Consider the following 14,143-nt stretch of genomic DNA (forward strand, 5'->3'; position numbering starts at 1 on the left):
CCCTACCCCTACCCCTATAGTAAATAAAGAATTTTTTTTTAATTCAGAAATAACAGAAAAAGAGCCATATATTAAAGCCAAAGGAGAAAGAAATAAGCATAAGCAGCAATTAATAAAATGGGGAAAAACATTAAAGGGAGGATCAACAAAGCCAAATTTCATTCTTTGAAAAGAATGATAACAATAAAACATACAAACCAGCAGTAAGACCATTCAAGAAAACTTAGAGGGAAGGAATAAATGAGTACCTGGAATGAAACAGGACCTCACTGTAGAGCTGATATACATTTAAAGAATAAGCTGCACTGATGGATCATTTTAGAGCTATGAATTCAAATGTTTAGATGAAATTCTAGAAAAACATAACTTATGCAAAAAAATTTAAATCTCAAAATTCTAGATTTAAATTCATTTCATTTCATTCAATTTACTTACAATCTTCTCCAAAAGAAAACCGCAGGTCTGACTGCTTTATCATCAAATTCTACTAAACATTTAAGGAAGAAATACTACCAATTCAAATCAACTATCCCAAGTTCCAAATTATTCCACATATTAAAAAAATAATACATAAAAGGTGGGCTAATTGTGATATTAAAACCTGACAAAAGTTTTATGAGAAAGAAGACGTGCAATAATCCTAAAAGCATTTGCTGCATAAGAAAATTGGAAGAGGGGCAGCCTAGGTGGCTCAGTGGTTTAGCACCACCTTCAGCCCAGGGTGTGATCCTGGAGACCTGGGATCGAGTCAACGTCAGGCTTCACTCATATGTGGAATATAAGAAATAGTGAAAGGGACTACAAGGGAAAGGAGGGAAACTGAATGAGGACAAATTAGAGAGGAGACAAACCATGAGAGACTCCTAATTCTGGGAAACAAACAAAGGGTTGCAGAGGGGAGGGGGACAAGGAGGTTGCAGAGAGGACGGGGTAACTGGGTGACGGGCATTAAGGAGGGCACTTGATAGGATGAGCACTGGGTGTTATATTATATTTGGCAAACTGAATTTAAATAAATTATTTTAAAATTAATAATCACTAAATTTATTTATCACTAAATAAATATAGTGATACATATAATGCACTTAACATTATGCCTGGCACAAAGGGAGTGATCAATAAATAGTAAATAGCTATTCTTTGGGGGTTGTTACTATTGTTGTTATAGTAACTGGTTATTTTTACTTACTTCAAGTAGACCCGACAAGTACTTAACACAAATTTCAAATGGCTTTGTGAGAGGAGAATGTGAGCTCCATCCTGGAGATGCTGTGAGATGAGCCATCCCTCGCAAGGTCCTCTCAAGGGATGGCAGGCCATAGAAGTGAGGAGCATCTGTGACTCTCAGGCACTGGAGCAGTTTCAGAGACAGCTGTGTTTGGAAAACATAAAAAAGTTCCAAGCATTTTCTGTGTATGTAAAGAAAGGAAAAAAAGAAATCAATAAGAGCATTAAATGTGATGGGCCTAGTGAGTTAACTTATTGATGGTAGAGGGTTACTAATAACTTAATATGTGAGAAAACTACGAAGCAGGAGAAGTAGCAGTCTTAAAACTGGAAAACATAATTAAAATACCATCGAGGGCATATGATGTAAAAGACCAATTACAATTACATCGAAAACATGTAAACGGATATTGGTAATTAGCATCCAAAAATAAAAGTTGGAATGGAAAATTAAATGTGTACTTTAAATGAGTTTAATTGACATATATTAAATCTATACTTTTATTCATTAGGTATCATTTAAAAATTGATTTTTAATTAGCTGAAATTGAAGTCCGACACATAATTTAAATGAAACTGTCAGGAACAGAACAAACAAGAAAACACTCTTTATGAGAAAACAAAATCCTTGAAACCAATACGTAGGCATGGATCCAGAGATGAAATTCTTGGAAGAAGTACATCACTGTTTAACAAACATTGAATAAAATCTGAAATTTCTTGTTTTACAGATTTTTACACTCCAAAATTGACAACTACTGACTATATTTTTACCTATCCAATCACAGTATTATAGGTATATAGTTGTATGGTTTTTTAAAGATCATAATTTTTATATACCTGTCATCTGGATGTTTTTAAAGTTTTAGAAACACAAAGCCTGAAAGTTATTTGTATAAATGTATATTTCTCATGAGTCAACAACAAACCACTATAACTGGTGAACAACATGGCAGTTAGGGGTACTGACCCCCATGTGCAACATACAATCCTCGTATACTTTTCGACTCTCTGAAAATTCAACAAATAGCCTACTGTTGACTAGAAGCCTTACTGATAACATAAAGTCAATTAACTTGTATTCTGTATGTTACTGAATACTGTATTCTTACAATAAAGCAAACTAGAGAGAAGAAAAAAAAATTTTCTTTAAAGTAAGCTCTATGGCCAACATGGGGCCTGAACTCACAATCCTGAAGTCAAAAGTTACATGCTCTACCAACTGAGCCAGCCAGGCAACCCAAGAAAGGAAATATTAAGAAAATCATTAGAGAAAACACATATACTGTACTATACTGTATTTATCCCCCCAAAAATCTGTGTATAAGTGGACCCACATAGTTCAAATGTGTTGTGCAAAAATCACTGTAATGTAATTAACAGTTTTAAAAATGTTCTTCTGATTTTTTTAATTAACATACAAATAATTCTCATTTTCTGCTCCTTTTACCTTAACCACTCCAAAAGAAAAACTATACTATCAAAGGGAATGATATCCCTGCAAATATCTAACCAACCCCAGTTGAACCTGGCACATCTGCCACCAGTTCCTGGTTCCTGTGAACCTTCCCCAAGCTCCACACCCAATTGGTCTCAACCTCCCTACGCAAGTTCCTCTCAACATCCAAAGAACATTCACCGAAAGAACAGTCCATAGCACTATTTCTCAAAGTCTAGCCCAAGGAACTACCTATGACACTTACTTACTATGTAGATTCCTGAGTTACTGGTCTTAATATTTAATAAGCATCCCAGGAGATTCTATACACATTTCAGTCTACTACCAATGGATTCACTTTGTTCTTGTCTTCAGTACTTTAAAGAGGCATAAATGCGTACGGTAAAATTCACAAGTGTTTTACATACACCAGCAGGATGGTTTCCATATGAATATAATCATGTAACCACCAAGCATAACAACAAACAAAACATTCTCAGCACCTCAGAAGGTTCATAGGTGACTCTCTCTAGTGAAATTTTTATTGACTTCTATTCTAAATTCACGAATCCTCTTTTATACCATGTCAGGTCGGCTGTTAAGCCCACGCTATGAATTCTTTACCTTATAAACTCTATTTCTCATTTGTAAATTAGTATTTAGTTCTTTTTTGCAGTCTCCATTTCTCTATTGATATTCTACATATTTTTTACTAATCTTGTCCATCTTTTCATCTAATATCTATTATATGTATATTGAAAATATTACATATAATAATAGCTTTAAAGTTCTTGTAATGGTTGACATTTCTGGGTCTTTTTCTAATGACTTTTTTCCTCTCAATTACAGGAGACATTTTCCTACTTCTTTACAATTCTCTTCATTCGTGATTATATGTCAAACATTTGTATACAAGAGCTATTGAAAGCAAAATACAGGGACACCTGGGTGGCTCAGCGGTTGAGTGTCTGCCTTGGGCCAAGGGCATGATCCCGGAGTCCCAGGATCAATTCCCGCATCAGGTTCCTTGCATGGAGCCTGATTCTCTCTCTGCCTGTGTCCCTGCCTCTCTCTCTCTGTGTGTGTCTTTCATGAATGAATAAATAAAGTCCTTTAAAAAAAAAAAAAAAGCAAAGTACATAATGGTTTCTCATAGAAATGGTTTGCAATTTGGTCACAAGATTTGGGTTAGGGACTGAGCTTTGAGATCTAGTCAGGTGTTGAGCTGAACTAGGGTTGTTCTGACACTTTAGTTTCTTTCAAATATAGTATGTGTGGGATCAGGTCTTTCCTTCCAGCAGAGATTTGGGAGCTGAGCACAGGAAGACCTCATCAGATGAAAAAACTTTTGTACATCAAAGGACACTATCTAAAGAGTAAAAACACAACCCACAGAATGGGAGAAAATTTTGCAAATCATATTTGATAAAGACTGATGTCCAGAATATGTAAAGACAACTAAACAATAATAACAAAAAATCAAACAATGCAAAAACAGGCAAAGGACTTGGATAGACATTTCTCCAGAGAAGATATACAAATAATCATTAAGCACATGAAAAGATGCTCAACATCATTTCTCATTAGGGAAATGGAATCAAAACCAAAATGATTCCAGTTTATACTACTAGGATGGCCATAATAAGAAGTGTTAGGGAGGATGTTGAGAAACTAGAATGCTCATACACTGCTGGTGCGAATGTAAAATGGCATAGCTCCTGTGGAAAACAATTTGGCATTTCTTCAAAAAAGTACTCAGTTACCAGAGGAACTGGCAATTCTAGTTGTACAGTATATACTGGAGAACTAAAAACATGTTCACACAAAACATGTACACAAGTGTTCACAGCTGCACTACTCACAATAATCAAAGGTAGAAACAACTTAAATATCCATCAACAGAAAAATGGATAAACAAAATGTGGTATATCTGTACATGAAATGTTAATCAGTTATAGGAAGAAACAAGTACTGATATGTGCTACAATACGGATGGACCTTGAAAACACAAAGTGAAATCAGACACAAAATATCACATATGTCTGATTCCATTTATATAAAATGTCCAGAATAAGCAAATTCATAGAGAAAGACAGTGGTTGCCACAGGTTTGGTAAGGGGTAAATGAGGAGGAACTGCTTAATAGTTACAAAGTTTCTTTTCAGAGTAATGAAAATATTCTGGAATTAAATAGTGACAGTTGAATGACATTGTGAACACATCAAAACCATTCAATCATATACTTAAAATGTCTGAAGCAGTATTTTATCTAATTAAAACAAATTTAAAATAAAAAAAATAAAACAAATTTAAGTCAACTATAGAGACACACTTGAAAATCATCTACATAAAAAGTCATAAAGTCATAGAAATGGGTATTACTGCTCAGAGAATTAAGAGTGGACCAAGACCTAAAACCTAGAGACAGCAAATTACTGTGTGTGTATGTGTGTGTGTGTGTATGTGTGTGTGTGTGAGAGAGAGAGAGAGAGAGAGAGAGAGAGAGACACAGAGACAGAGACAGAGATTACAATTAGGCTATACCAGAGACTCCAATAAAGTAAAAGACAGACTACAACTGATTATTACTGAATTCTTTCTTCCTTGATTGGAAACAAGTAAAAAGTAGGACTCTTTGGAAATCAAAGCGAACTAGGTTCTCTATCAATGTCCCCAAATTTTCAATGATACAAACAGTACCTGTCAGTAACTGCCATGAAACTAAGCAGCAAGGTATTGAAAAGAGCAATCAGTTCTTTCTGGAGCTGTTGCCTGACAGCAGTCTGGATGTCATCTGTTTCCTCTCGTGCCTGTGACTCCGTCAAAACCAGCAGGTCTAACAGTGGGTTTGGACTCTAAAAAATAGTATTTGTAAAAAAACATTGACTCTTTAGTTGAGCTGTGTGTTGTTCCTATAAAGATTTTTATTGCAGATCATGTTCTGGACTATAAGAGTTTTATTACCTAGCCAGTGGGTATGGGTCTCTAGTGCATTAATGGAGATGTTATGTTCTAAACTCAAAAGGTGCTTCCTATGTTTTCTCAACAAAAGAACAGTATATCTACTATAGAAAACTGAGTAAAATATAGAGAAGCACAATGAGAAAAAACAAAAAACCCCAAGATCACACTTCACAGAGATAGCCACTATCAATATATTGGTGCACACTTTTCTTTTTTGTGTGCATATAAACAGAAACAGAATTATAATTCTGTATTGTTAACAAAACTGAGATTAAGTGAAAAAAAATCATTATTGGTACCCCTTTTTTTTAACTTAATATTATAATTATTTCTTCAAAAAACTCATTTTAATATCTGATTATTTTTCAACCATAATATTTACCACACCAACTACTAAAGAATCAGTGATTTCTAATTTTACTGACTTGTGGGGAAGGGTGTTCAATTCTGACTATACCATATGTATGAATTCTAAGCAATGATATTATTAAATCAAATAGTTTTAATGCTTTCAACATATATTTCCAATTTGTCTTTGCAAATCGTGTACCAATACATACAACTAAGCAGGGTGGGAGAAGACCCACAGCATCCAAGCCAATGCTGAGCATTATTACTGCTTCAATCTTTACCAATTTGATAGTTTGATAAAACTAGTGCTACTTAAATTTTTTCTGTTTTCTAACTTCAAAAAAAAATAGCCAAAGAAATATAATGTAATTATTTTCAATACTACCAAGAGTAGAAAATGTTATATTAACCAACCGCATTGAAGATACATGGAATAGTTATTGATCACCTATAATGTCATAGGCGCTGTGTTAAAAAAAGAAAGAAAACAAGATTCCACTTTTTGACTAAACTAGACGATGTACATTTTCAAATTTTACAGATGGGCAAATGGGTTTATAAAGAGGTTAAATAACTTGTCCAAAGTCATACAAATGGGGATCCCTGAGTGGCGCGGCGGTTTGGCGCCTGCCTTTGGCCCAGGGCGCCTGCCTTTGGCCCAGGCGCGATCCTTTGGCCAAGGGCGCGACCCGGGATCAAATCCCACGTCAGGCTCCCGGTGCATGGAGCCTGCTTCTCCCTCTGCCTATGTCTCTGCCTCTCTCTCTCTCTCTCTCTGTATGACTATCATAAATAAATAATAAATAAATAAATAAATAAATAAATAAATAAATAAATAAATAAAAATAAAAAAATAAAAAAAACAAAGTCATACAAATGAACAAAGCAAGGATTCAACCTGAAGATCATCTTACTTCAAAGCTGGTTAATATTCAGTCCCCCGTATTATGTCAGATCAATTGTGCATATTATAACATACAAAAAGAGATGAAATCAAAATATAATTATTATTGTTATGAAATCCTTCCCCTAAAGAACTCAATTTAAAAATAACTGCATTCTTTTTGGAGAAATGAAAGAAATGGGAAGAAAATTCTAGGTTGTTTAAATTATGCAGTACATGCAGAATACTTCAATCAGGTGCATACAATTATAAAGAAAACAGTTGAGAGCTTTTAGAAAGTATTGGGGACAGATGGTTTGCTTTTAACTTACTTTACTAAGTTTCACACCTAAGTAGCATTTTTTTTTTCAGCCTTCCTTTCATCCTATACCTCCTTTGGATCAAATAAAATTACATGAAACATAACTACAACTTCTGTTTTATATAGGAATAAAATAATCAAAATACACAATAAAAATCCTAAAATATACATACTCTATAGTATTCTTAGCCCCAAATAATGAAAACCTGACTTACACCCACGTTCCCTCCAGCTCCCATAAATACTGACAAAATTATAAAGCTGTTTTTAATGTAAACATCTTGGTAAAATTTTACTATCATGAATTATTAATCCTGATATACCCATAAAAAATTAACTCCTGATTGACAGATTAATATGTTCTGATAAGTATATACCTAAAACTAAGATTCTTCCCAAAAATCTCATTGTTACTAACTTGTTTATGTGGTACTTGCTAAGACTTTTTCCCTTTATAACACATCTTAGGCTTCCATGTTAATTTTAAGATTCAGTGAGCCTCAGCAACATCACTTCTAAAATATGGGATGAGGGACACCTGGGTGGCTCAGCGGTTTAGCATCTGCCTTCAGCCCAGGGCATGATCTTGGAGTCCCAGGATCAAGTCCCACATTGAGCTCCCTGCATGGAGCCTGCTTCTCCCTCTCCCTGTGTCTCTGCCTCTCTCTATGTGTGAATAGAGAATATCCTTCTGATCTCATCTCCTACCACTATACTCAACTCATCCTGTTGCTGCCACATGGACCTCTGGTTGTTTTTCAAACATGGCGCTGACAGCTAAGTGCCTCTGCACTCTTTTCCTTCCCTGGCTAGAACGTTCTTCCCTTATCTATATGGCTGACTCCCACACTTAACTCAGTGTGCTGGTCAAATCTTGGTCAAAGCAGCGAGCCTTCTCTCTGACCATCGTATTTAAAGTAGCATCCCACCATGACTGTCTAACTCTGCCTTCTTATTTTGTTTCCTCATCATACCTATTGTTCCTACCTGCAGAAAATCTTTGTTCTCTGTCCTCTCCACCCCACAGAATGTACTCCTCGCAGAGTACATTCACTGCCATGTTATTTTTATGTAGTCATATTATAGATTTCTTTATAGGTCCTACCTTATCTTCTTGGAAAAACCTTCTCTACTCCAAAGTTTTAAGTAAACACTTTCATACAACACAAAGACTACTTTACTAAACATGGGCTATATAAAAAATTATACTTTTTCATTATAGCATCACTAATTTTTACCAATAAATCATTTGTCAGACCTAAAATCCAATTCCTTAATAACACTTACATGTCTAAGAAGTAATTCTAGAAGCCAGTTTAGAAGTTCCACTGATGAGTTTTTTCTTTGTTCCTTCAGTAACTTATTTAAAAAATGTATGATATCTATTAGCAGTTTCTCATCTTCAGTGCAAGCAGGAAGTACCTGTAAAAATCTATAATAAAAAAGACAATTATGGTTTCTAGCTCTTTACAGTAAGTGGTGTGCTGATAAATATTTAACAACCAGGTAAGCAGTAGAATGATTTCTTGCATTTGCCAATTTCCATAGTGTAAATATATCCCCATGGCTGACTGTAAGCCACCAACATAACACAGTTGTGGAGAGATGGCACAGCAGCACACCATTATATGGCATTTTTGTAATAAAGATATAATAGCTATACATAACCTCAAGAACATACAGATATTAGTAAAATGTTATAAAATACTCTGGAAGTGATGATATTTACATGATTACCTTCATTTTTCTCATAATTTATTTAAATTCTCTAAGTTTATTCAATTTCATTTTTAATAACAGCTATGTTTTAATAACTAACTTAGACAAATCCTGATATTCACCTGCCAGCTCTCTCACAAGGAAGTACTGGAGGATTCCAGCACACCACTGGAAAAGCCAGATTAGGTATCCGAATTGTGAAAGATACATTTTGAATTCACATCTTGGAAATTCATTTAACCTTACATTTTGAAAACCGCACACTTTATGTTTAATAGAAAGTTATGCATCTTAGACTAAATTCACATGAAGATTAAAATGTAAAACTGCTGGCAATAGCTACATGTCAGTCTTATTTGTTTCAAATGTAGCCATCTGCTACCAGTTAAACATGTTAAATTTACAAGCTAGAGCTTTCCCAACAACTACTAAAGGATCTCCACATGGCAATTTCATGAATTCAGGGTAAAAAGAAAAATGAGAAAATTTTCTTAAGAACAAACAAAAGTAAAAACAAGGCAGCCCCAGTGGCTCAGTGGTTTAGCGCCACCTGCAGCTCAGGGTGTGATCCTGGAGACTCGGGATCGAGTCCCATGTCGGGCTCCCTGCATGGAGCCTCCTCCTTCTGCCTGTGTCTCTGCGCCTCTCTCTCTCTCTGTGTGTCTCTCATGAATAAATAAATAAAATCTAAAAAAAAAAAAAGTGAAAACAAAATAAAACAGCCCACCGCAGGTATACCAAACCCATCAGCCACTCCACTGATGTCTGGACTCCTTTAAAATGTGGATAGGGAAAAAACATTCATTTTGTTCAGCCACATCATATCCTAATTATCTACTTTTGTGAGATAGCAAAATAAAATTTTCTATGATAATATAAAAACTGTATAATTCATTATTAATTCCAAAATGCAGGGATTAAGAAAATTTTTCTCTTTTACCATTATTACTTACTACACGTTAAAAAAATTCCAGTTTTCCACACTGAAAAAAAACTTTCTCTAATGATAGCAACATAAAGAATACATGCTCTTATCTTCAAAGATGTGGCGATAAACCCAAATACAATTCAATCCTGGTCTTTGAAACTGGCAGTCTTGAGCGTATATACTGACCTGTTTAGTGTGGTATGCCACGACAAGGACTTCAAGGTAACCCCACATGGGCCAGCGCCACCCTTTAAAGACAGTCTGTCATTCAGAAGATAAAAACTCATTCTTGTGACAGCAGCCCTCACTTCCCTGTGGGCTGCAGCCTCGACAATGGAATGGAGACAATCCTTCAGTCCACTAGCTGTATGTGTCATCTTCAGAGCGAGGGTGTCCTCTGTGGATAACTGCAATGTATCTGAAAATCTAAACAAAAAGAAACAAAGGAAGAGCAACAAAGCTATTTAAATAAAAGCTCACATTTATGTTTATTATAAACTCTAAAAAAATTCTATTTCATCCTCATTTTAAATCTGGGCCAAAAGAAAATCTGGTATATATCTGTCAATGTTAGAGTTTTTTACATTAGCATCCTAAGTGTTTGTATTGACATTTTCCTGCTTACAAAAATATAATTTTCATTTAAACAAGAAAGTGATGACAGATCAGAATATTCGGATATTCCAAAGTAATCTTCATCATCACCACAGTAATGAAAACAACATTTATACATATCCTTACTGAACTCTAATTCAGACTACATTCCTAGAGATTTATATCTATTAACTAACCAAATTTGGGGCACCTGGATGGCTTAGTTGATTGAGTGACTCTTGGTTTCAGCTCAGTTCATGATCTCAGAGTGGGGAAGACTGAGGCTCAGTGTCAGGCTCTGTGCTGGGTGTGGATTCTCTCTCTGCCTCTCCCTCTGTGCCTCCCCACCTCTCATCAGCCTCCCTTCCCCCAGCTCATGTGTGTGCACACATTCTCCCTCTCTCTCTGAAAAATAAATAAAAATTTAAAAAATAACAGCTAACCAAACTTCATACAATCTCTAAAACAACACAGAGCACATGCTTTTTAAATTTCCTTATGTGATGGTTCCTAAAAAGTAATGAACACATGTAATCTTTAAAACAAAGTAAAAATTGTAATCTTCAATGGAAAAACAAAATCAGATGATAAAAAGTAAAAAAGCCACTTGACCTAAAGAGAAAATAAAACCTAGCTAGCTACTTATAATTCACTAAATATGAACTCTTTTTCAATTAAACATAACAGCTTACTCTTGGATTTTAGATTCGGAATTCATTTGCTTCAACAGATTCTCACTCCCATGATACCAGGACAAGTTCCAAGCTATTCTCAGCATGTCTGAGACTGGTTTCAAGGCCAAACAATCAGTGGATAATGGCAAAACTATCGAGTAAGGACTCACAGCATGGTGGCCAACTATACGCACTGGTAGATGATACCTAAAGAAAATACATACAAGTAATTATGAACTTCAAAATTCTTAAACACTACTAAAACGGATGAGCTACAAATGAGGCCTAGTTCTATTCCTCACAAGAACATAGAGATCACTCTCACAGCCTCTATTTTGAACAGTTATCATGCTGTATATAGTATTTCATTTACTCTTTTGCCATCCTCTGAACTCCTAAAAACACTTTTTAAAGTCTTGCCTGAAGACTTCCTTAACCTGTGTTGTATTAGAGTTGTTAGCAGAGATGGCTAATGCCCCCTTCAAGTCAAGGCCTGTGGCGACAGTGAGCCACACATAAAAGGTTTCAGGTAGAACATGAATTATCTATCATTTGTTCAGTTACATGCATGGCACTGATACCTATTTTACAGATGATCAAAATGAGCCTTAAGGAGGCTAAATAAACTGCCTTAGGTTCACAGGAATCACTAAGTGTCAAAATCACAACTTAATATCGTCACTTGAGCACAGTTTATTGCATCATCAATAAATTCAACCACTATGTGTCACCACAAAGACCCAGAAATATTTTTAGATCTGAGAAGAGATACAACAGCAACAGCTCTTAAACCATTCCAAGTTAATTTAATAGTGTTTAACAGGACAGTAATGTCTAGCATGTTCAAATGTTAAAAAATAATTTTGCTAAAAAAAAAAACCTAAATCCCTAATTCACATATTGTGACTAATATTAGATAAATACAACTGGGTAAGATTTCTCAGGGGAACTTTACTGTGCTTTTTCATTTCTTGTGTCTCAATAAGCTAAGGAAGGGTTCTACATGTAAATCAGGCTGAATAGTTTTAAAAAAATACTTTTTAAAATTGAAATTTTCTACAAAAGTTATCAAGAATCCTTAGATAAATGGCTAACACGAGGTCTCAAGAGGGAAACAAAAGGTGATTCTTGGATGTTTCTTTGTGCTAGAACACAAGAAAATAGTAATAGACTCATGGCACCTTGACAAAAGGACACAGAGCCCACTTGAAAGGACTTGAACTGAACAACAACAACAAAAAAAAGGCAAGGCAATCAATGGGGATTTTTTAGTAAGTTAGAAAATGAACTGCACATTAAGACTAAAGAAAAAGAAGGAAAAAAGGAATAAAAAGCACAAGGCAATACATCACAACCAGTTTGAAAAACCACTATATGTCCACCAGATGGACGATTTTTAAAATGACAACATTACTATGAGTAAAGGAATAACAAAACCTTTCTTCTTCTCTACGGACAAATTTTATCTTGCGCTAATTCTGGCCCCGTCCCCAGGACAACCAATAGATATGGAATGTCAACAATATTACTAAGCTGTCTTTTTTGCTTATGGTAAAAATGACTCCCATATCTGGGAATAAATGGTAAATACACATCAGGAAGCCACAGTTCTGAGCAACCCTGAGTGCTGTGAATCTTGCAAGCGCCGTGTCTTGTGGGGTCCTGGAAACTATGCCTATGGCATAGTAAAGAAGATATTTCCTATCAGCACGTGAGTCTTCTAAGCCAAGACAGCTCCCAGCAACCTCACGTGCAATCTCATTCCAAGCAAGGCCTACTGCAAGCGCGACTTTGATTACTTACCCAAATCTAGAGACTATGAAGAGTAGGTGATATCTACAAACAAGGAAGTTCACTCTGAACAATATATTTAAAAGGAACTCTTACACACTATACCAGGAAACATGCATATGCTTGTTTACAGGGGTGGATACAGGAACAAAAACCCAGAATCAAACCAATACCTTTTGACTGGAGAACAAATAAATTGTGGTAAATAAATTCAACAACAGAATATTATATAGCCAGGAAAATGATTACAGTACATGTAATAAGATTTACCAAATTATGAAATGTTATTTTTAAATTAATCATAGTTTTATTAAGACATAATTTACTTATCTTTAGAATACAAAGATTTTTAGTTTACATATACAGCCTGATGAATTTTTCCATTTGGATTCATTTGTATGACCATCACTCAGAATAAAATACAGAACATTTCCATCCCTTCAGAAAATTTCTTTGTTCCCTTTTCTTGTCTATTACTTTTTTTTGCTCTCCTCCTAGAGGTACACTTGATCTTAGCCAAAAGGCCAAGAAGCGATTCTCCTAGAAGTAATTACTATTTTGGATATAATTGAAGAAATTAGATCATGTTACAGAATTATTTTTAATTTTCTTAGATGTGATCATGCATGGTACAGTGGTATACAGAAAAATGTCCTTAGTTTAAGGAGGTACATGCTACAATAATTAGGAGGTAAGTAAAATTATGTCTGAAACTTATTTTCAAACGCATCAGAGAAAAATTACATACAGATAAATAAATATACTGAGAGAAAGAGAGAAAAAGCAATTAAGCCCACGTGTTAACAACTGCTGAATCTAGGCTGGAGAGTTTCTGTACATCTGAACCACATTCAGATGGAAAGTTAGTAATGGGGACATGCGCTTACTGAGCTCACCACCGTGAGGAAACACTGAAGCACTACATGTCATGTGATTTAAATGCCAGATAAAAATTGTGAAACTTATAGATTTTGATTTCTCTTCCTGTAACATTTTCCCTTCAAAAAAAAAAATCAAAACAATAAATCATTTACCTTCTAAAAACTGAAACAGGCAAACTGAAGACTGATGGTGAAGAAGGTTTATTGGAAGGATTAACAGACCTATTTCATTAAAAAAAAAAACACACACATACACACACAAAAGGAAAGAAAAAAAATGAATAAATCATGGTTTTATCTAACAAATACAATTTGCTCCTTGACTGAATCTCCAAACAAGAGTTGCAATTGGCTCTATCATTTGTATAGTT

The 14,143-nt window shown here is 34.9% G+C and overlaps 1 protein-coding gene across 4 annotated transcripts in view; it reads right to left on the reverse strand.

Annotated features, from left to right (window-relative positions):
* LOC129495557 (rotatin) overlaps positions 1–14,143 on the reverse strand; it is a 144,807-nt gene that overhangs the window by 75,560 nt on the left and 55,104 nt on the right. For all 4 annotated transcript variants that reach the window (XM_055303195.1, XM_055303196.1, XM_055303197.1 and 1 more), the window contains 6 exons: positions 13,926–13,994; positions 11,119–11,307; positions 10,019–10,258; positions 8,473–8,617; positions 5,366–5,520; positions 1,190–1,409 (listed from right to left, as the gene is read on the reverse strand). In XM_055303195.1, the coding sequence (XP_055159170.1) occupies positions 1,190–1,409; positions 5,366–5,520; positions 8,473–8,617; positions 10,019–10,258; positions 11,119–11,307; positions 13,926–13,994 (1,018 nt within the window). The remainder of the gene's footprint in view (positions 1–1,189; positions 1,410–5,365; positions 5,521–8,472; positions 8,618–10,018; positions 10,259–11,118; positions 11,308–13,925; positions 13,995–14,143) is intronic.

Source organism: Nyctereutes procyonoides, unplaced genomic scaffold, assembly GCF_905146905.1.
Source record: "Nyctereutes procyonoides isolate TBG_1078 unplaced genomic scaffold, NYPRO_anot_genome, whole genome shotgun sequence".
NCBI classification, from domain to species: Eukaryota; Metazoa; Chordata; class Mammalia; order Carnivora; family Canidae; genus Nyctereutes; species Nyctereutes procyonoides.